We start from the raw sequence: 23,414 nt of genomic DNA on the forward strand, positions 1-23,414 counted from the left end.
ATCCTATTTCCTTAACATTTCCAAGTAAAGTTACATTAGCATCCCTCTGCAACTTAGTAGCTCTTGAACCTTGGAGGGATCATCTATAGCACCTGGTTTCTGCACTTGGCTCCTGGAGGAGGAATTTCACATTTTCGGCTGACCTTGCGCACTGGAGAGTGTGTTCAGTTTGTGCTTCAGACATCTTATTTTTTTGCAGGATACTGTACACTGTGGACACTTCTTCCTTCCACAATAGACTTTACACACCTAAGAGCATCACCTCCCAGCAGTTAGGTTGTGAACACAATGAGAGGAAGAACAAGTGGCCCACTGAATTGCAATTTACATGTTTCCTCATCTGATCGCAGTGAACTTTCTCTTCTCCCAAGAATGGAAAAAAGGAAACCTGATCTTTCAGAGTGGAAGAGGGCTGTGTGTTAAAAAGCTTTCTCTACCAAAGTATGTCAGGGACCAAAAGTGGACAAGAGGGAAAAGAGAACTTCAACGTGTTTTGTCTTTTAACAGGAGAACTTATGCTTGTAAAACACATCAGAAGTACAGTGTTTGGTTCTGCAAGTCATTTCTGTCACTGTTTTTTTTCCTTGTACATGTCGAGAAGGGGGACTGGGGGCTGAAGGAAGTGTTCTCTCCACCATGACTGGGCGTGTAACACGTTTGCATCAACTTTTCACGATCAGGCATGTGCTTTCGAACAAAGAACAGTGGAGACAAGGAGAGGAGATTGGGTATTGACACTTTACAGATTTGGTGCTTCAACAGTACTTTACAAATGACTTGCTTAATTTAAACGTCCATCACCATAAGAGACATTGGAGTAAAATGAGAAAATCGGATCTACTTGAACCACAATCTTTTGGGGGAAGTGGGGCAAAAGGGAGGGAGAGCACTAAGTTGAATGCAGGTATCATAAACCAAATTCAGTAACTTTGTCTCCTACAAATGGACTTGAAGTATCCACTTTCAAAGATGAGGGCTGGAGACAAAGCAATGAATTGAAATGACAAGAGGTATACCAAGGGCTTGAAAACATACGGGCCTTTTAAGTTTTTGTCATGTTACAGTAACACTTTTTTTTTTTTTTAGAAAACTGTGTACGTCATATTTAAAAAAAAATTAAACATCGAAAGGATGTGCAACTATAAAAGGGCTCAACAGGGTTAGAATCCTGATTTGAACATATAAATTCACTCTCTCAAGCATCACTTTGATCTAAAGGCGAGGAGGAAGGCAGGCAGGAAAGGGACAAAAAGAGGGAGATAATTGAATTACTCAATAAAAGAGGCTACTTACCATCCCAACCCATTGTAAGACATACACTTCTGACATAAGAGAACTCCTTAGAGGTCGAATAAAGCGTGTAAGCACCTTTGAGTAATGCACCTGCCCCCAAGGGGGGCCCGGAAGCCCAACGTGGGCTGAGCGGAACAGACCTTTGCTAATCTATTTCCTGGAACTGGAGTCAGGCTGCGATGGGCTGCGATTCCCAGGACGAGACATTTAATTAGAACAAAACAGAACAAAACAAAACGGAAGAAAAAAACAAAAAAAAAAAAACATGGTTGTAAAAGCTCACCAAACTGCTGCACTTGTGTCTCTGAATGTGGGTGGCATTTCTTTTAAAAGGCAAAGTATGGTCTGTGGAGGAGAAAGGGAAAGGGGGAGGTGGGAGTGGGGAGCAGGGGCTATGGAGCCTGGCAGGGAAGCCCTAGCTAAGACCCCTGCCTGGTTGGAGGGTGCCCGGCGACCCCCAGCCGGGCGGCGCCTGGACAGCATCTGCCCGGGGCGCGCCCTTCCCCTCCCCACCCCGCCCCCACCCCCAGGCTCGCTGTCCTGCCAGCTGAAACCCTCCTTCCACCTCCGAATCCACTCTCTGCCCACCGCGTCCCCTGCCCCGCCAGGGAAGGGTGGGCGAACCCTGCACCCAGCCTGGCGCTGGGGCGGGGGGACCGGCGGGGACCGGGGCCCCGGCCTCGCCCTGGGTCGCGCGGCGCCGGCCCTGGATCACCCTCCAGAGAAGGGCGTGGGGCGAGCCCGTTTCGCACTTAATAAGCGGGAGGGGGGCGCTCCCTTCGCCCCGGGCCAGAGCACAAGGAGCCCTCGTTTTCTCTTCCGGAAGGGAGGGCGCCGCTTTTCAGCCCCAAACAGGCGAGAACCCCCGAGAAAGAGGGGGCCGACTTCCTCTTCCCTCCGAGGCAGGGAAACCAAACCTCTCCCACTGCCCCCCAAAAAGCCCGCATCACCTACCTAAAAAAAAGCGAGGGAACCCCCTCCCTTTAAAGAAAAACACGGGGAAGGGTCTTCTTCCCCCAAAACAGGCAGGGAGGGACTCCCATCAAAGGGGCTGGAGGTCCCCCCACCTTTTTCGCCCTCTAGGGAATACCTAGGGAACACCTCCCGCCAAAAAGGAAAAAAAAAATAGTGCAAGGGAGCCCCCACGTAAGGTCCCCCCTCCCCAGGAGGAGGATGGGAAAAGGACGGAACGAACCCCCACTTTCTGCCTCCTAAGAAAGCGAGGACACCTTTCCAAGTAGGGCAGGGCACACCTCCCCCAGGAGAAAGGATACTGCCGGGGGCTGGGAGACCCCCAACTCCAGACTCCTAAGAGCGGGGCTGTGGCTCGAGATCTCCCCCGAAAAGGGGTCCGGGGGCCCCTCCCCCATCCCCGTCCCTGAAGCCAGGCGGCCGGCAGGCGGGCCCGTGGCTGCCAGCTCCGGGCGCAAGGGCAGCCTGGACCCCCCGTGGGCCGCCGGCGCCCCCTCCCCAGGGCGGGCGGGCGGGCGCGGGGGGTCCGGGGGGCGCCTCCTCACCTTCCCCTCAGCATGGCGCCCAAAAAAGACAGAGCGAGAGCGAGGGAGAGCGGGCGAACGCCGCGAGGGGGGGTAAACGCATGAGGCCAGGAGAGAAAGCAAGCGAGAAAGAGCGAGCGAGCGAGAGACACCCACCGACCCCGCCCTTCCTCCTCCTCCTCCTCCTCCTCCTCCTCCTCCTCCACGGCCCGGCCCAACATGGCGGCCGCCCCCCTTCCTCCTCCTCCTCCTCTTCCTCCCCCCGGGGACGCTGCCCCGGCCGGGCCGGGGGCCTGACCTGTCGTCAGGGAGCGGGAGGCGGTGGAGGAGGTGCGGGGTGGCCGGGCAGGCGTCGGGGGAACACGGAGGAGGCGAAGGCGTTGATGGCGGCGATGGCGGCGGCGGCGATTCTGATGGCGGCGGCGGGGGGGTCCCGGGCGCGGCCTCCATAGTTCCTTTGGGGGGGAGGGGATGTTAATGCACGAAAAAGGACTGCTTGGGCGTGGCGGGAGGGGGCACACTTCAGCTCTGAGGGCTCCTGACAGGAACGGGTATATTATTTTTTCGATTTCGGAATCACCTCTGCGCCGACCTCCGCGTGAGCCGCGCCGGCCTAGGCCTCGGCGGGCCGCTCGCCGCCTGCTTCCTTCGCAGCCCGTCCCTGGGGTCCCTCGCTCACGGGCGCGGAGCCCTCATCTGGGCGAGAGTCCCCCACCCCGCACACACACACACCCGCGGGCCCGGGAGTGGGACACCGGAGTACAAGGAGACTGGTGGGTGGTTGGGTGTAATTAGCGCGGGCCGCGCGCGATTGAGCAAGCGAGGGGAAGGGGGGGGAAGAGGAGAGCGAGCGAGGGGGGGTTAAGAAGAAAAGGATTCTTAGGGAGAGAGAAACGGGGCCGCGGAGACGGGCCGACTGTCTGTCTGTCTGTCTGTCTGCCCGCCCTCGGTGCCCCGGCTGTCCGGCCCCCGCCGCAGTCAGAAATTCATACAAAATGGCGGCGTGGCCTGGACAGACTGAGAGGCTGAGGCGGGAGGAAGGGCGAGGTGGGAGGGGGAACTGAGAGGCGGAGGCCGTGTCACGTAGCGGAGGGGGGCGGGCACAGGCCACTTTCCCGAAGGACGGCGGAAAGAGCCGAAAGGCGCTGAGCGGGAGACGGGGAGAGGCGGAAAGTGTCGAAGATGATGATTGGGGGTGGGGCTAGAGAAAAAAATGGGAGGTCCCTGAGAGCCGGAAATAGCCGAAGCGGATCGGAACTGGGAAACAAGGAACTGAGGTGATCCGGAAAGAGCCGAAGGCGGCGTCGGGGTGGGTGGCAGGAGACGGAAACAGCCGAAAAAGGCCGTGCGCGGGTAATGAGATTTAGAAGGAAGGAGCTGAAGGGCTGGCTAGGGAGGCGATTAATTAAGAGGGTAAACGATTTTGAGTAATTCGCCCGAGAAGAAGCAGGAAGAACCGAAAATTGCTAGCTTGAGGGAAAGCGGGAAGAGTAGAAAGTTTTAGGTGGGAGGATGGGAGGGAAGGAAATCGGGCTACGGAGAGGAAAAAAATAACCTAAAGCCGGAGGCCGGGTGCTGGAGTTGTAGGTTTCCGGAGAATGGGAGGATGGAGCCAGGCAAGCCGGGAGATGATGTCATTAGGGACCTCGGTCGATGACGTCATCCCTGGGCGGTGCAAGAGGGGCGGGCTTTGGTAGTGCTTTGGTGGAGTTTTACAACCTGATTAGTAGATAGAAGGCTTTCAAATGCTAGACTTGGAAGTACTAAACGGATTCGGAACAGTATAAGAACGTAAAATTCTTTGACCCTCATAACTATACTCAGGACAGATACTATTATTCCCATTTAATGGATACAGACTGAATCTGGCTCAAGGTTATAGGATTAGGCATAAGCATCACAATTTTCTTTTTTAAATCAGCGCTGGCATTCCATTGCCTCTTATGGGTAGTCTATGGACCTCTGGTAAACAATAGGAAGCATACACCCTGGGGGTTTATAGAAAGTCATGACCTCTTGTTCTGAGAATTAGCTCTTGGATTATTCGTGGGTTCTGTGAAGACTGGCCACAATCCCAAGTGAAGATGTGTTATGGGACACACCAAACGATGAAGTGGGCAGACCCAGCTTCACTTCATCATCATCTGGAAATGGTATTTGAGACTGAACTCAGGCAGGTAGGTTTACATCCTGGGTCCCACTTCCCAACCACTGATCATAGGTTGATTACAATGGATCCTTTTCTTGGGAAAGGTCACCAATTCACCTTCATTAGAATAATAATTTGTTGGGAATTGGTGTTATTCCCACCCCCTTGCCCTATTTCTGCCAGTAATTACATCCCTGGACTTTACTATTTTCATGGTATAACTTTTTAAAAGTTAAAAACGTGCCCTTCACACAAAAACATTGTTAGCATGCATCATTGATGTTATTCCCATTAATGAGAGAAACAGCAGAAAAATAAAGCTTGTTCACGGAAGGACCTTGAGGAATGAGTATGTATAGACTGAGGCGAAAAGAATGCAGGAATTAGGTTGGAAAGTTTGATACAAAACTGGTTAATGACGCCCTGGCCGGTTTGTCTCAGTGGATAGAGCGTCACCCTGAGGACTGAGGGGTCCCAGGTTCGATTCTGGTCAAGGGCATGTACCTTGGTTGCTGGCACATCCCCAGTGGGGGGTATTCAGGATGCAGCTGATCAATGTTTCTCTCTCATTGATGTTTCTAACTCTCTATCCCTCTCCTTTCCTCTCTGTAAAAAATCAATAAAATATATATTTAAAATAACAACTGGTTAATGTCTTTCAAGGTTGTGTTTTCTGCCAGACAAAAATCATTTGAAACTTGAGAATCTCCCATAACTCTACCAAATCTAAATCCTAATCAACAATTAAATTGGTAAGTCAAAGTAACATCTAGAATGTCAGAAGGACTTTGTATTATCAAAGCAGGAAGAAATCTTGCCTGATGGGATTTGCTGGTCTTTTAATTTTTCTCATTGCCTAAAAGAAGATGGCCCTCCAGAATTGTAGGATTGCGTGTTGAAGCTTTAGAGATGGCACCCACTGGAGGTCACATCCTGAAAGGATAGGGTGCTGTCCTCATCAATGTAGTCTATGGTCTCAATCAGTGTTGTTTGGCCCATAACTAGAATACATGGGGTTCAGAAAGCATAGAATGACAACTTTTAAAATTATCCATAATCACCCATTTACAGTATTTTTCCTTTCTATTCCCATAACCCTGCTCTACTAGCTCTTGGTGTTAAAGAAACCTTTTTTGGACAATTTAGTTATGAGCCAACATTTTATTAAAATCATGCATGCAAGGAAGAAAAGTTCTCTCTCATAGGCTAATTAAAAGATTTGCTCTTATCTGGTTGAGCGTTGGCCTATGCACCAAAAAGTCAATGGTTTAATTCCCTGTCAGGGCACATGCCTGGGTTTCGGGCTCAATCCCCAGTAGGGGGTGTGCAGGAGGCAGCCAAATAGATGTTTCCCTCTCATCCATGTTTCTATCTCTCCCTTCTTCTCTCTCTAAAAATAAATAAAAACATTAAAAAAGAAAAAGATTTGCTCTTGCCCTGGCCAGGTAGCTCAGTTGGTTGGAGCATCATCCTACATACCAAAAGTTTGCAGGTTCAATTCCCAGTTTAAAAAAAAAAAAAAGGCCTTGGCCTGTTTGCTCAATGGTTAGAGCATTGGCCCATGGAACAAAGGGTCGAGGTTTTGATTCCTCATCAAGGTTCAATCCCCAGCGCCAGTGGGGGCACGAGCAGGAGGCAACCAATCAATGTGTCTCTCTCAAGTACATGTTTTCCTCTCTCTCCCCCTTCCTTACACTCTCTCTAAAAATCAATGGAAAAAATATCCTCACTCCTCCGGTAAGGATTTAAATAAAAGAAAAAAAAGATTTGCTCTTGGTAGGGACATTTTATATGACAAGAAAAACTTTCCAAGATGTCTTATCCTATATAATAAAAGGCTAATATGCAAACCAACCAAACGGTGGAACGACCTGTCACTATGATGTGCACTGACCACCAGGGGGCAGATGCTCAATGCAGGAGCTGCCCCCTGGTGATCAGTGTGCTCCCACAGGGGGAGCGCCGCTCAGCCAGAAGCCAGGCTCATGGTTGGTGAGCAAAGCAGCCCCTGCCTTCACAGCAGCGCTAAGGACCCCTTGGAGGATCCCGGACTGCGAGAGGGTGCAGGCCGAGCTGAGGGACACACACACACACACACACACACACACACACACACACTCCAGTGCGCGAATGCCCTGCACCGAGCCTCTAGTATTAAAATAAGCAGACCAGCAGGTGGAAGGAAGAGATAAGAGGGTTAATCAGTTAACAACTGCAGAGCAAAACCAACACAAGACTGCTTATATTCCCGAATGTACATTGAAATTTTGAATTAACTTCCAGGTGGCTATTTCCAGAGTTTTTAGAGAGAATAGCCAAGGCTGGTATCTGCCAGTTGGAGGATTGCCTGGTATGGGAGGAAAGTGACCAGAGTGCAGATGAAGCACAGAAATTCCCTTAGAACGACTTTGGAAAATAGCCTGGCCACATCAACTACAGCTGAACATATATCTACACTGATTCAACAATTCCACCCCAAAATGCATACCTAACAGAAATGCATACCAAAAGACATGGACAAGAATGTTCTTTTTTTAAAAATATATATTTTATTGATTTTTTACAGAGAGGAAGGGAGAGGAACAGAGTTAGAAACATTGATTGGGCCCTAACCAGTTTAGCTCAGTGGATAGAGCATCGGCCTGCGGACTGAAGGGTCCCAGGTTCGATTCCGGTCAAGGGCATGTACCTTGGTTGCTGGCACATACCCAGTAGGGAGTGTGCAGGAGGCAGCTGATCGATGTTTCTCTCTCATCGATGTTTCTAACTCTCTATCCCTCTCCCTTCCTCTCTGTAAAAAAATCAATAAAATATATTTAAAAAAAGAAAAAAGAAACATCGATCAGCTGCCTGCTGCACACCCCCCACTGGGGAGGTGCCCACAACCAAGGTATATGCTCTTGACCGGAATCAAACCTGGAATCCCTCAGTCCGCAGGCCAAAGCTCTATCCACTGAGCCAAACCGGTTAGGGCAAGAATGTTCTTTTTTAAAAATATATATTTTTATTAATTTCGGAGAGAGAGAGAGAAACATCAATGATGGGAATCATTGATTGGCTGCCTCCTGCATGCCCGCAACCTAGGCATGTGCCCTTGACTGGAATTCGAACCCAGGACCCTTCAGTCTGCAGTGTGGGGTGTGCAGGAGACAGCTGATCAATGATTCTCTCTCATCATTGAAGTTCTCTCTCTCTCTCCTTCTCCCTTCCTCTATGAAATCAATCAATCAAAAGAAAAGTCAAAATGCTGAAGAAGTCCAAGCGGAAAACTGAAAAGCTACAGGGGATGAGACAGGTGCTAGAATTGAACCAGCTGATGGATATGAGCCCCTAGTCTAAGCATCTGTTTAAAATTCAGACTTTTTCTTGTTGTTGTTAATCCTCACCCTAGGATATTTGTCCACTGGTTTTTAGAGAAAGTGGAAGGGAGGGAGGGAACAGGAGAGAGGGAGAAAGACACGGATGTGAGAGACACGTTGATGGGTTGCCTCCCCCACATGCCCTACCGAGGCCGGGGATCGAACCTGCAACCCAGGTTAAGTGCCCTTGACCGAGAATTGAACCTGAGACCCTTTGGTGTGCATGCTGATGCTTTAACCATAGAGCCATGTCAGCCAGGGCAAAATTTAAGCTTTTAATGGTGACAAAAAATCGTTTTTGTAATTTTTTTTTTTAAAAGAAAGAAGTAGCCCCTAATTGGGAAATACCTAAACGCCCATCAATCGGAGAACAGACAGTAAATTGTAGCATATTCACCACCTTTGAGAACCCCTGGATCACTCACTGGGTTAGATGACCCAAGAGGCAGAACCCTTTGCACTACATCATGGACCAGCCAGAGGACCCCCTGTTGTACAGACCCCAGCAGCTTCAGTAGAGCTCTTTGCTTATGAGTGAGAGCAGGTCTCCCAACCATGACACAAGTTGCCTCCAAAGTGGTGGCTTTTTTGCCCTAACTGGTTTGGCTCAGTGGACGGAGCATCGGCCTGCGGACTGAAGGGTCCCAGGTTCAATTCCAGTCAAGGGCATGTACCTTGGTTGCGGGCACATCCCCAGTGGGAGGTGTGCAGGAGACAGCTGATCGATGTTTCTCTCTCATAGATGTTTCTAGCTCTCTGTCCCTCTCCCTTCCTCTCTCTAAAAATTCAATAAAAAATATTTTTAAAAAAAACAACAACCATGGTGGCTTTTTCTTAGTATGCGTGTGGAAAAGTGCAGGTTTCACCAACTTGCCCTTTATCTTGAAAAAAGAAAAAAAGAAATCCAACATGCCTCTTCTTCTGGATCCCCAAAATGTCTTTGAGCTGGCAGGTCCCTGTGTCTTTCTGTGATGCAACCTTCTGTAATGCCCATAAGTCTGGCCACTGCTTCTGGAGTACCTGTTTCTTTCTACTCTTGGAACATCATTATTCTGACAAAGGATTTTCTCTTTCTAGTTCGTGGGGTGGCCCTAGGGTGGGTTCCTTGCGCCAGGGATGAGTGGTCTTTTATAGAGAAGACACTGCAGAGTGTGGAAGAAACACCAGCAACCGGCTGCAACTTTTAGAAACCCCTGGGGAAGAAAGGAGACCCTTGGCCAAAGAGAAGCGTTAGGGTGTGTTGCATCCTGCAGACTGCCAACCCAGTAACTATCTCCCCTTTCTTCCTTGCTGATCCAGTGTACAGGGAGTTAGGGAGTAATGACGTTGAGGCTAGGAGATGATCATTCTACCTGATTCTTAAGGAGATGATGTTGCCCCCTAGAGTACATTCTGGAAATTAATTTTGGTTCTCAACTGGTTCTCAAGGGGGACGGTAGTGCTCCCTCGGGGGCGTTTAAGAAATTTCAGGGGAGTTTTCTGGGCATCACTATAGTGAGTGGGTTGTTATTGGCACGAGAGAACAGGTACCTGAAATAATAGAATGTATTGCAATATGAGGATGGTATTTAATGATCACCTAATGACTGAAGTTAATGATAGTTCTTAAATAATGGAAATAACTGTTTATACTAAGTTAGAGTAATCTGTAATGCTGAACTTTTCCAGTTGTTTTGGAATTGGATGCATAGTAAAGTCATGGTCAGATTCTTGGGAATTTACAAATGTATATCATCTCCTTTGGGGGTGAAATGTTCTGGAACTAGATAGAGGTGGTGGTTGCCCATGGTGAGTGCACTAAATGCCACTGAATTGTTCATTTTAAAGTGGTTAATTTTATGTTGCATGAATTTCAACCCAATAAAGAAGTTTAAAAACATATCTACTCCCAAACTTGACATTATACCATTACATTAAATTTTCCCTATAAGCTTTAGAAAAGTATAAGGGGGAAGAGAGAAAGGACACTTTTATTGATTGATTTTTATTTACTTATTTTATTAGTTTTATTAGAGAACATTTTTTAATTTTTAAAAATAAATTGTATTGATTTTTTATTTTATTTTTTTATATATATTTTATTGATTTTTTACGGAGAGGAAGGGAGAGGAACAGAGAGTCAGAAACATCAATGAGAGAGAGATCAGCCGCCCCCTGCATACCCCCTACTGGGGATGTGCCCGCAACCAAGGCACATGCTCCCGACTGGAATCGAACCTGGGACCCTTGAGTCCGCAGGTCAACGCTCTATCCACTGAGCCAAACCGGTTAGGGCATATTTTTTAGAGAACATTTACTTATAAAATTACAGAGGTGGAAGAAGTAATTCATAGATGAAATGGACTGAGGAAACAAGGTATACAGGCAAAGGAAGGATCCTTGGAGCTAGGGAGTAAGGAGGGTAATGTAAGGTGCCTGGAGGGAAGGGGACGGGGAGGGGGAGGGGGAAAGGTGCAGGAATGCTCCTGGGAGGCAGTGCCAGGAAAGGACACTGTTAGATGTTTAATGAGCTGAGCCAGTGGTCGGCAAACTCATTAGTCAACAGAGCCAAACATCAACAGTACAACTATTGAAATTTCTTTTGAGAGCCAAATTTTTTAAACTTCAACTTCTTCTAATGCCACTTCTTCAAAATAGACTCGCCCAGGCTGTGGTATTTTGTGGAAGAGCCACACTCAAGGGGCCAAAGAGCCGCATGTGGCTCGTGAGCCGCAGTTTGCCGACCACGGAGCTAGAGGAAGAGGAGAAAATACTTTAGAGAGCAGGGAGCTATATTTTCAGGGCTCTTTCACAAAGTGATCATTGTATGTGAATTACTGCATGCTGACAGGAAGTGGCTCTGGTCACTCCCTCACCAATTACAGATGACTACATGCCATGGGTCTCCAGGGTCACTTTCAAGGTCAATCTGTTAATTAATTAATCCTTTAATGCTTCAGATCTATTTTAGCTCTTCAAAATAGTTAGACCTCCTTTATTTTTCTTTCTATGTTCCATGTACACTTCACTTTAATAATACAAGGTAACTCAGCCTAAGTGTTTATTTCCAAAGGCTTATGCAAAAGATATTTAATATAACCCTCTGCTGCCTAGTCATTTCATGACTTCTGAACATCTTTCCTGCCCAAAGAGGTTATTTGATCTTGTCATTGGCCTTATCCCCTGAGATCAGGAAGTATCACAGCGTAGTGCAACAGCTTTGGATTCAGAACTTTAAAATGAGAGTTTAATAAAATGAACCTTCATGTACCCATCACCCAACTTCCACAATAATAAACTTACAGCCAGACTCAGTTCCTACTCCCATCCACTGACTACCCCCCCCCCCCAACTCTGCTAGATTTAACCTAAATCTCAGACTTTTCCCATCTAGCTAAGTCCCACATATACATATATAATTATTTTTACATATATCCTTTACTTATTTATTTTACTTATTTCAGAGAGAGAGAAACATCAATGATGAGAGAGAATCATGGATCTGCTGCCTCCAGCACACCCCCTATTGGGGATCGAGGCCACAACCTGGTCGTGTGCTCTGACCAGAAATTGAACTCTGACCTCCTGGTTCATAGGTCGATCCTCAACCACTAAGCCACACTGACCGGGCTCATTATATATTTAAAACATACCCTTGCAGCTGTACTGGGTTGAATAGTGTCTCCTTCCCACAAATTCATGGCCTTCCTGGAACCTCAGAATGTGACTTTACTTGGAAATAGAAGCACTGAAGATATCATTCATTAGATTAAGATGAGGTCACAGGGAAGTAGGGTGGGCCCAGCCCGTAATCCAATATGACTAGTGTCATAAGACAAGGAGGTACACACACGGGGAAAACACCATGTGACAGCAGAGGCTGAGTTTGGAGTGATGCATGCACGAGCCAAGGAATGCCAAGATTGTTGGCAACCACCAGAAGCTAGAAGAGGCAGGGCATGATTCATTCCCCAGGGCCTTCAGAGAGCGCAGACCTTCATTTCTAAGCCCCCAGACCTCAGACAATCCATTTATGTTGTTTTAAATATATTTTTATTGACTTTTTACAGAGAGGAAGGGAGAGGGATAGAGAGTTAGAAACATCAATGAGAGAGAAACATCGATCAGCTGCCTCCTGCACACCCCCCACTGGGGATGTGCCCGCAACCAAGGTACATGCCCTTGACTGGAATCGAACCTGGGATCTTTCAGATCGAAGGCCGACGCTCTATCCACTGAGCCAAACCGGTTTTGGCCAATTTATGTTGTTTTAAACCCCCTTGCTTCTGGTACTTTGTTATTTCAGTCCTAGGAATCTAAGACACACTCAACTAATTCCAACAATACCACAGGCTTCATTCCAGCCTCCACCTTGTCTATATTTGTACCTTTTCCAACACTAGGACAACCTGACATCCCTTAGTCTTCTATGGATTAATCTATCCCAACAACAGACTGAAAGTACTACAAATGGGGTGGCTTAAAACAAGTTCAATATTGTCTCACAGTTTTGGAGACTAGAATTCCAAGATCAAGGTGTTGGCAAGGCTGATTCCTTCTGAGGGCTGGGAGGGAGAATCGATTCCATGCCGCTCTCCCCTAGCTTCTGGAGAGCCTTGGCATTCTTTGTCTTGTAGATCTACCATTCCAGTCTGTACCTTCGCTTTCACACGGCCTTCTCCCTGTGTGTCTGCATCCAAATTTCCCTTTTCTTATAAACACACCAGCCATGCCCAGCCAGTGTGGCTCAATGGTTGAGCATTGTCCCATGAACCAGGAGGTCACGATTCCATTCCTGGTGAGGGCACATGCCTGGGTTGTGGGCTCGATCCCCAGGAAGGGGGGTGAAGGAGGCAGTCGATCAATGATTCTCTCTCATCATTGATGTCTCTATCTCTCTTTCTCCCTCTCCATTCTCTCTGAAATCAATTTTTTTAAAAAAAAGGCACCACTGGGCACCAATTAAAGATACAATGCCATCCCTATTAGCTAGCTCCCCTTCTCAGCTCTTGGTTTATACTGTTTTATTATTACTCATCTTTAACCATTTCTAATTATGTTTCATAGCCTCCCATTTAGAAGCCCTAAAGCTACAAATGGTCCTCCACATAGAACCTCAGACGAAGGCCCCTGCATCCATCATTCATGGACCCTTAGTTAGTTAGCCCACTTCCGATGGGACCCTGACTGCTGCCGCCCCCCTCCCCCCGCAAGCTACGACCCCTTTGCCAGCAGGAAGCAGCCAGACAGATTGACATCCTTTGTCCCCAACGGCAGTTGGGGTTTCCTAATGGGAGCGGGCACTGAAGCTGGAATTTTAGGGGAATATAGGCAGGTTTAGGGAATTTTTAGAATTGGGGTCAAGGGGGAAAAAAAACACAGGGCTACAGACTGGGAGAAGGTACATTTCCATAACACAAGAAAGCCTGATGCACCCCTAACCGGTTTGGCACAGTGGCTAGAGCGTCGGCCTGTGGACTGAAGGGTCCCAGGTTCGATTCTGGTCAAGGGCATGTACCTTGGTTGGGGGCACATCCCCAGTAGGGGGTGTTACAGGAGGTAGCTGATCGATGTTTCCCTTTCATTGATGTTTCTAACTCTCTATCCCTTTCCCTTCCTCTCTGTAAAAAATCAATGAAATATATTTTAAAAAATAAAAAAAGAAAACCTGGTGCAGTTACAATTCCATAAGACAAGGGAACTGGAAGTAGCCAAAAAAACGGTCTATATTTACAAAATAAAGAAGAAGGAAGAAAGCTCAGAAGGAATAGGAGGACAATGAGGGAGGAGGGCCTCAGGAGTCACTATAGTAACCAATTCGAAAGGGAATATTGACCAATCAGAGGGGATGTCAGGACACAGGAACTGCAGCCTTTATAAACCGCGGAAATAGGAAGTCGGTGGGACTCTTTCCCTCTCTTCAAACACCAGTCATGCCCTGGATAGGTAGCTCAGTTGATTAGTGTTATCCTGATACTCCAAGGTTGCAAGTTTGATCCCGTCAGAGTACATACAAGAACATATTAATTAATGCATAAATAAATGGAACAACAAATCAATGTCTCTCTCTTCCTCTCTCTCTCAAATCAATTAATACATTTTTAAAAAGATGCCAGTCATATTGGATTGTTGTATCGCAAATCAATGAGCTAGACAAGACGCCTTAATGAGCCAATTAGTTAGGAGTCATCTTTATGGCGCTCAGGTTCAGAGCAGATTACCTCTGTCAAATTCTGAACACCAAAAAGAGGAAGCATTCTCTTTTTATATCTTTTCAGGTCCTTGTGTAAGTTATTTTTACAGACAATTTGTAACCTTGAGTACATATCATATCTAACAAACACCTGTCATATCTATACAGACACCTGTAACCTTGAGTACATATCATATCTATACAGACACCTGTAACCTTGGGTACATATCTATGCAGACACCTGTAACCTTGGGTACATATCTATGCAGACACCTGCAACCTTGGGTACATATCTATACAGACACCTGTAACCTTGAGTACATATCATATCTATACAGACACCTGTAACCTTGGGTACATATCTATGCAGACACCTGTAACCTTGGGTACATATCTATGCAGACACCTGTAACCTTGGGTACATATCTATACAGACACCTGTAACCTTGGGTACATATCTATACAGACACCTGTAACCTTGGGTACATATCTATGCAGACACCTGCAACCTTGGGTACATATCTATACAGACACCTGGCATCAGTATCAGCGTATCAGTCCCTTATGTTCGATGGCTAGCTTGCAAGTTTAGACAGTTAAGTTTATCTTTTCTATTTTCAAGCTAAAAAACTAAGTTATTTTTACAGAATAAGAGACCATCTAAAAATAACGGAGTTGACTTATGGAACAAGGGACTAGCAAGAAATAGCAGAGAACTTCAAAAGAGCAGTTTCAAACAGCAGTTTTCCCAAAGGAGGGATCATTACTATGCTTCAGATTAGGAGCCACCCTAATGATCTCATTTTAACTTGATTACATTTGCAAAGACCTTATTTCCCAATAAGGTCACATTCATAGGCAGCAGAGATTAGAACTTGAACATTTTTTTTTTTTGGAGGGGCACAGTTCTACCCTTAACACCTTGCATGGGTGAAAACCCATCTATCTGTGTAATGAAATGTAATTTACTATAGGTATTGCATTTTTATTAAAAATGATTAGTTTTTAAATCTCCATTTGTCAAATGTATGATTGCATGAATATGTGGTATCTAGAATAATGCAACTCATGGAAGCAGAAGTAGAATGGTGGTTTCCAGGGCTGGGTGAAGGGTGAAATGGGGAGTTGTTTAGTGGGTCTAGAGTTTCAGTTTTGCAAGATGAAAATGTTCTAGTTATAAGCATATTTTTATTTGGCTTCAGTTATCAGAGCGTTTTAGTGTGAATTATTCAGATATTTGTCGCCCCTTTTTCCTACTTGACCTGGAGAAAAGCTAACATATATAACGCTTTCTACATTCCAGGCATGTTTTAAGAGCTTTACATTCTCCATCCTCATAACCCTTTTTTATTTTTTTTATTTATTTTTTAATATATTTTATTGACTTTTTACAGAGAGGAAGGGAGAGGGATAGAGAGTTAGAAACATCGATGAGAGAGAAACATGGATCAGCTGCCTCTTGCACACCCCCTACTGGGGATGTGCCCGCAACCAAGGTACATGCCCTTGACCGGAATCGAACCTGGGACCCTTCAGTCCGTAGGCCAACGCTCTATCCACTGAGCCAAACCGGTTTCGGCTGACTCAAGTATCTCTTAACACAGCACCGGAATAGGTGGGTAAGGCAAGACAATGCTAAAGCCGGTCACCCTTCAGCGTCGGATTGTGAAACTTACTGGGTGGCTGAAGGCCATGAACTGAGATCACGGTTTCTCCACCTGTAAAATAGAGATAGCGTCGCTACAAGTTTGGTGCCTGAAAATGTTCTAGAGATTGATCCCACAACCATCTAAATAAATATACTTAACATAAGCCCCTACTCTAACTGGCAGCCCATGTCTACGGAATGACTTAGAAAGTGTGATTAGGCCCTAGCCGAGTAGCTCAGTTGGTTAGAGCATCATCCTGAAACCCTAGGGTTTCAGGTTCAATCCCTGGTCAGGGTACATACAAGAATCAACCAATGAATGCATAAATAAGTGGAACAACAAACCAACATGTGTGTGTGTCTCTCTCTCTCAAAATCAATAAAAAACAAAAGAAAGTGTGACTAAAAGTGGTACAGAGCCATGAGAGGAATCCAGAGCTCAATCTGATGTCTTTTAAGCAGCCCTAAGAGTGATGTGGTCCTAACAGGAAGAACAGGAAAAGACTTGAGACTAGAATGAAGCTGCACACAGATCTATGCTCAATGGTTCTCCCCCTGACTGCATTTTAGAATCACCTGGGGAGCATTTTATAGAAATCACAATGTCTCAGCTCCACCCCAGTCAGAGTCTCTGAAGGTGGGGCCTGGGCACCCTATTTGCTGAATAGCTCCCCAGATAATTCTAATGTGCAGGTGGGATTGAGAACCGCTGCCTTGGCGAATGGTGAGCAGGCACCTGGGTGGAGGTAATTATGTAATCCTTAAACCCAGGAGCCTCATCTACTAAACAACTGCTTTCCACCCCTCTTGAGTTCCAAGGTCTCACTTTCGGCAGCTGTTCTGATTAGCTGTCGCTGAAAAATGAACTGCCGTGTGGCTACATACCCAAGAGAATTGAATACAGGAGCTCAGTGAGATATTGGTACACTTATGTTCGTAGCATTATTGATGCGGGTCAGAGGTAGAAACAACCCAAATGCCTATCGGTGGATGAACAGAAACAGAATGTAGTCTATACTTACAATGGAATACATTCAGCCTTAAAAAGGAAGGAAATATCGCCCTAACCGGTTTGGCTCAGTGGATAGAGCGTCGGCCTGCGGACTCAAGGGTCCCAGGTTTGATTCTGTTCAAGGGCATGTGCCTTGCTTGCGGGCACATACCCAGTAGGGAGTGCGCAGGAGGCAGCTGATCGATGTTTCTCTCTCATCAATGTTTCTAACTCTCTCTCCCTCTCCTTCCTCTCTGTAAAAAAATTAAGAAATAAAAAGGAAGGAAATAACTGATACATGCTACACATGAATGAACCTTGTGGACATTATGCTAAGTGAAATAAGACAGTCACAAAAAGACAAATACTGTATGATTTCATGAATATGAGGTATCTAGAATAGTGAAACTTATGGAAGCAGAAGTAGAATGGTGGTTTCCAGGGCTGGGTGAAGGGCGAAATGGGGAGTTGTTTAGTGGGTAAAGAGTTTCAGTTTTGCAAGATGAAAATGTTCTAGAGATTGGTCTCACAACAATCTGTCCTAGCTGGTTTTGCTCAGTGGATAGAGCATCAGCCTGCGGTCTGAAGGGTCCCAGGTTCAATTCCGGCCAAGGGCACATGCCTGGGTTGCGGGCTCGATCCCCAGTAGGGGGGGTGTGCAGGAGGCAGCCCATCAATGATTCCCTCTCATCATTGAGGTTCTATCTCTCTCCCTCTCCCTTCTGCTCTGAAATCAATAAAAATATATTAAAAAATAAATCAATATACTTAACACTACTGAACTGTACATTTAGAAATTGGTAAAATGGTACATTCTAGAATATGTGTATTTTACGACATTTTATTTATTTATTTATTTAAATGGCTGGAAGTGGAATAGTGAAAGGCTGGAGAGCTAGGGGCCGGTCGGGTGTCCTTTCAACATGCAGCCTCAGGGTAGTGGGACTGCTTATCCTCCGTCAGGCCTCAAAGTCACGTGTTCCCACTGAACAGAATGAAAACAGCCTCCCCTTTACTGACTTAGCTCAGGAGTTAAGCAGTGTCCCTTCTGCCACATTCTTTTTTCTTTTTTTAAACTCTTAGAATGTTTATTAAATGGATGATTTATAAGAAGGATGTTGTGAATAAAGGCAAAAATTTTCACTTACAGTGAGCATGAAACTTTTTTAAAGTATATTTCTGTATTGATTTCAGAGAGGAAGGAAGAAGGAGAGAGAGAGAGAGAGAGAGAGAGAGAGAGAGAGAGAAACATCAATGATGAGAGAGAATCATTGATCGGCTGCTGCCTCCGGCACACAGGCATGCGCCCTTGGCTGGAATTGAACCCGGGACCCTTCGGTCCGAAGGCCGACGCTCTATCCACTGAGCCAAACCGGTTTTGGCAAGCATGAAACTTTTTTTTTTTTTAGCATGAAACTTTTAAATGGGTAAGGTTTACATTCATTTTCTAAAAGAATATCTGCCCTTTTAAGATTATATCTTAATATAATATCCTCAGATAGAGGACGTATCAGATATTAAACTGATAAGAACTGATACTACACTTGAGGCCGAGAAGCGGTTGCCACATTCTTCTGGTCAGTCACCAAAGCCAGTCCAATTTGAAGGAAAGGAAATGAACTTAGATCCACCCATCCCCTCAATGGGAGAAGTTTCAAAGGAATGTTACAAGAGTATGTAGGATGGGAGACACTGTCTTAGCAATTTTTTTTTTTTGTTGTTGTTAATCCTCACCTGAGGATATTTTTCCATTGATTTTTAGACAGAGTGGAATGGAGGGAGAGAGGCAGAGGGAGAGAAACATCGATGTGATATGAGAGAGACACATTCATAGGGTGCCTCCTGCATGTGCTCTGACCAAGGCCAGGGATGGAGCCTGCAACCTAGGTACGTGCTCTTAACTGGAATCGAACATGGGACCCTTCATTCTGAGTCAAACCAGCTAGGGCTGTCGTAGCCATTTTTGCAACATGCAGTCAGCCACAACGATGATCAAGAGAACTTAGTGAGGCCCTGACCGGTTTGGCTCAGTGGAGAGAGCGTCAGCTTGCAGACTGAAGGGTCCCGGGTTCGATTCCAGTCAAGGACATGTACCTTGGTTGTGGGCACATCCCCAGTAGGGGGTGTGCAGGAGGCAGCTGATCAATGTTTCTCTCTCACTGATGTTTCTAGCTCTCTATCCCTCTCTCTTCCTCTCTGTAAAAAAAAAAAAAAAAAAAAAAAAAATCAATAAAATATATTAAAAAAAAAAAGAGAGAGAGAGAGAACTTAGTGAGCCCTGGCAGGTGTGGCTCAGTTGGTTGGGCATTGTCCCATGCACCGCAGTGGTTGCTGGTTGATTCCCTGTTGTGGGCTTGATCACCAGTAGGGGGCGTGCAGGAGGTAGCTAATTCATGTTTCCCTCTCACATTGATGTTTCTTTCTCTCTCCTTTTCTCTCTCTCTAAAAATCAATTTAAAAGCCTTTTAAAACTAAAAAAAATGTATTAACAAATATATAACACAAATGGGGACATGTGTAATACTTTCAACAATAAAGATTTATGAAAAATTAAAAAAATTAAAAATAGATATAACATAAAATACACTATTTTAATCATTTTCAAGTGTACAATTCAGTGACATTAATACATTCACAATATTATGCAACCATCCTCACTACCTATTTCTTTTCTTCTCACTTGTTGTGTCTGGGCTTTTCACTTGCCATATGTTTGGAAGGGTCATCGATGCTACAGCATGTGTCAGTGCTTCGTTCCTTTTTATGGCGGAATCATAGTCCATTGTCTGGATAGATCACGTTTTGTTTATTTATTCATCAGTTGGTGAATGGGTTGGGTTATTCCACCTTTGGCTATCCATACTAATAAAAGGGTAATATGCTAATTAGACCGGACATCTTCTGGATGTCATTTCGGACGTCCTTCCTGACGAAGTCGGGGCCGGAAGGAAGCCAGCCTGGGTCCCGGGTGCCTGCTGGCGGCCGAAGGAGGGAGCCTGGGTCCCACCTGGGTCCGGGTGCCAGAGGGAAGCCTGTGCCAGCAGCCGGGGGAAGGAAGGCCTACGCTTGCATGAATTTTCGTGCTTCGGGCCTCTAGTTGTGAATGATGCTGCCGTGAAGATTGGCATACAAGTATCTGTTTGGGTCCCTGTTCCAGTTTCTCTGGGTATATATCTAAGAGTGGAATTGCTGGTTCACATAGCTTTTTTAAGGGGAGCCTGCCTATTTCTAAAGGCCTGGACCCAGAAATTGGCCAGGGGAGTTGAGGTCCCCAGCCATCAGCCAACATCAACTTGCCAGCCATGTGAGTGAGTCAGCTCGGAAGGAGCTCTTCTACCCCATGCCATCAGATGACTGCAGCCAAAGCGTGCATCTGACTGCACCCTCATGAGAGGCCTTGAATTAGAACTTCCCAGCCAAACTGCTCCTGAATTCCCGACCCACAGAAACTATGAGATAATAAATATTTGTGTGTTTTTTAAAAAATACATTTTTATTGATATCAGAGAGGACTAGAAAGGGAGAGAGAGATAGAAACATCAATGATGAGAGAGAACCATTGATTGGCTGCCTCCTGTATCCCCCCCCCCCCCCCCCCCCCCGCCAATTGGGGATTGAGCTCACAACCTGGGCACATGCCTTGACTGGAAATTGAACCGTGACCTCTGGTTCATAGGTTGATGCTCAACCACTGAGCCACACTGGCCGGTCAATTAAAAACATTTAAAAAAATACTTATTTAACTTCCATAAGAGGGCAGTTATTTTCTTTTCCACTGCTTTATCCCTAGCACAGAACAAGTTTTTAATAAGTATTTGTTAACGTAAAAAAACACCATTGAAACCTGTAAAGAATTTTTGTGAGTTTATTTGAGCCAAACTGACATATGCCAGGAAATAGAACCTCAAGGAATTGAGATAATGCTCCGGAGAATGGCGGGTTACATTTGTATTTATAATCAAAGGAGGGACGTAGATGGGTTGCATGAAATTCATTGTTGATAGATTAAGGAGGTGGGATAAACAAAGGGGGGTGGAACCCTGGGATTGGATAAAAAGTAAAATGACGGACACATACTTAGGTGAGAGCAGGAACAATTAACATGATAATGAAGAAATTTGTGGTATCTGTCCTGGAGACCACCACAGTTGGTTGTGCCCCAGGGGCTCCAGAAAAAGGGAAGTTACAAGTTACCCAGACATTTCATAGATGTTATCATAGATGCAAAAAGACAGATAGGCTCAGTGAAGGTAAAGATTGACCTTGTCAGTGAAGATACCAGCCTAGGATGTAACTGCCCACCATAACTACGTTTAGTTAAAGTTTAATTTCAGACCATCCTTTGTGGTTCCTTTAGGTCTCTGAGTTTGCAAGACTGCCATGCAGGCCTCCCCTGAGCTTGTCAGGTCAGCACTGTGGCCCCTTTCATCCACATATTTATTGAATTAATAATAACAAGGCATCTTGCCTAAGGAAAATACATAGTAGCTATTACCAGCCTACAAAGCATGATCCCCCACCTGCTTCATCTATGTTTTAATCCTTTACCATTTGCCCCCTCTCACTTTACTCCAGCACCATGCCTCCTCCACAGTTAAACCATGCAAGCACGCTTCATCTTCAGGGCCTTTGCACTTGCTGTTTCCTCTGCCAGGAAATGTGTCTTCTCCCAGGGATTTGTACGGCTTGTTTCTTCAGATCTCTGCTCAGTGTCTCCTTCTCTGAGAGACCTTCCCTGGCCATTCCTGTCATCCTGTAGTTCCATACCCTGCTTTATTTTTCTCCAAAGCATTTAGCATGGCCTGATTTACAGTGATTTTATCTTGGGCCCTTCTCAACATAAGATAAGCTCCATGAGGGCAGGACTTGTCTATTTTATTCGCCATTCTATTTCACAAACCGATGCCGGGTTTGCAGCAGGCACTCCATAAATACTTGCTGAATGAATAATCTCAGAGCAGTCTCCTTCCCTCGTGGGGGAGGGGGGGCCATAGGCCCAGCTATATTTTGGTCTGGACGGGCTGGAGCCTCCGTCACGTGACCGGCCGTCGCCGGCCCGCCTTTGAAGCTGGGGGGGAGGGGTCCACGTGGTCCCGGGCTGCAGAGGCGGGCCGGCGGAGAGGAGCTACTGCGCAGGCGCGATCTCCAGCGCAGGCGCAGACGCGTCCCGGGCGCGCGGCGGTCGGCGGTTGGCGAGTGCAGAACCTGAGCTCAGGCGGAGAGAGCCGGCGCCATGGTGGAGAAGGAGGAGGCTGGCGGCGGCATCAGCGAGGAGGAAGCGGCGCAGTATGACCGGCAGATCCGTCTCTGGGGATTGGAGGCCCAGAAACGGTCAGACTGGTGCAGCCTGTGGGGCTGAGGGTCTGGAGGGGGGCGTCTGGCCTGGGGCGTTCGCGGCCCTCAGGGAGAGGGAGGGTCTAATTTGAAGAGAGGAGGCGGGAATTCTGTACCCGGGGATGGTAGCCGGCCTGAGAGGGCTGGAAGGGTTGATTTGGGATATTTCTGGAAGTATGGGAAGCCAGGACTTCCCAGGGGGTGAGAGGGCGGTTCTGAGTGATTGGAGGCCTTTGCGGGGGGTGGGGGGGGGCGGTGTTGGGGGGGAGTCCTAAGGGAACAGGAGGATTCGAACTTAGGGACTCAGAAGCCCGAAAGGGGGTGATGCTGGAGTTTAGGACGGGGGTGGGGGCTGGGAAATAGGAGGGGCCGGGAATGCCTGGAAAGGATGAAAGGAGCGGCGTAGTTCATTCATTACTAGATAGTGGGGACCTGTTCTGTGCCGGACGCTGGGGAGACTGGCGAACCTAACATGCACCTTATATTCTTGTGGCTTCTGAGGGGTGGGCCAATCTGAAAGAATGAGGGTTTTTGAGCGTTTGGGGTTAAGTTATTTTTAGTGGGAGTCTTTTATTTTTATTTATTTATTTTTATTGATTTCGGAGAGAGGAAGGGAGAGGGAGATAGAAACATCAGTGATGAGATGAGACACTCATTGATTGGCTGCCTCCTGCACACCCCCGACTGGGGATCGAGCCTGCAACCCAGGCGTGTGCCCTTGATCGGAACCGAACCGGGATCCTTCAGTCCGCAGACGGAGGCTCTATCCACTGAGCCAAACAGGCTAGGGCTTTTTAGTGGGCGTCTTGAGAGGCTCTAGGAGTCTAGGGGGGGCTGGAGGCACCTGCAGAGTTTGCTTGTGGCTAGGTATGGGGATGTGTCCAGAGAGGACAGGACACGGAGGTTGGGCATACCTGGGGTATTGAGGAATAGTGACTAGAGATGAGGTCTTTGAAAGAGGTGATCGATTTG

General features: G+C 46.6%; 2 protein-coding genes and 1 long non-coding RNA gene across 14 annotated transcripts in view; 1 reads left to right on the forward strand and 2 right to left on the reverse strand.

Annotated features, from left to right (window-relative positions):
- The window catches only part of ZC3H4 (zinc finger CCCH-type containing 4), a 41,318-nt gene extending 36,886 nt beyond the window's left edge, over positions 1-4,432 (reverse strand). For 2 of the 12 annotated variants that reach the window (XM_079800380.1, XM_079800383.1), the window contains exon 1: positions 1,577-2,781. In XM_079800380.1, coding sequence (XP_079656506.1) covers positions 1,577-1,776 — 200 coding nt within the window. In that variant the 5' untranslated portion in view covers positions 1,777-2,781. Of the gene's footprint in view, positions 1-92; positions 2,782-2,810; positions 3,019-3,087 lie in introns of those variants that run through there. The other 10 variants (XM_079800385.1, XM_079800386.1, XM_079800388.1 and 7 more) reach the window with 10 other exon arrangements.
- Positions 4,433-14,562: 10,130 nt separating this feature from the next.
- LOC307115872 lies at positions 14,563-15,027 on the reverse strand. The gene is made up of 3 exons (XR_013815139.1): positions 15,004-15,027; positions 14,775-14,811; positions 14,563-14,678 (listed from the first exon to the last, which is right to left on the reverse strand). It is a non-coding gene; the product is annotated as an uncharacterized lncRNA (long non-coding RNA).
- A 7,254-nt stretch (positions 15,028-22,281) lies between these two features.
- The window catches only part of SAE1 (SUMO1 activating enzyme subunit 1), a 69,036-nt gene continuing 67,903 nt past the window's right edge, over positions 22,282-23,414 (forward strand). Inside the window, exon 1 of the mRNA XM_079799792.1 lies at positions 22,282-22,439. Coding sequence (XP_079655918.1) covers positions 22,342-22,439 — 98 coding nt within the window. The 5' untranslated portion in view covers positions 22,282-22,341. The remainder of the gene's footprint in view (positions 22,440-23,414) is intronic.

This window comes from Cnephaeus nilssonii (genome assembly GCF_951640355.1).
Source record: "Cnephaeus nilssonii genome assembly, chromosome: 20".
NCBI classification, from domain to species: Eukaryota; Metazoa; Chordata; class Mammalia; order Chiroptera; family Vespertilionidae; genus Cnephaeus; species Cnephaeus nilssonii.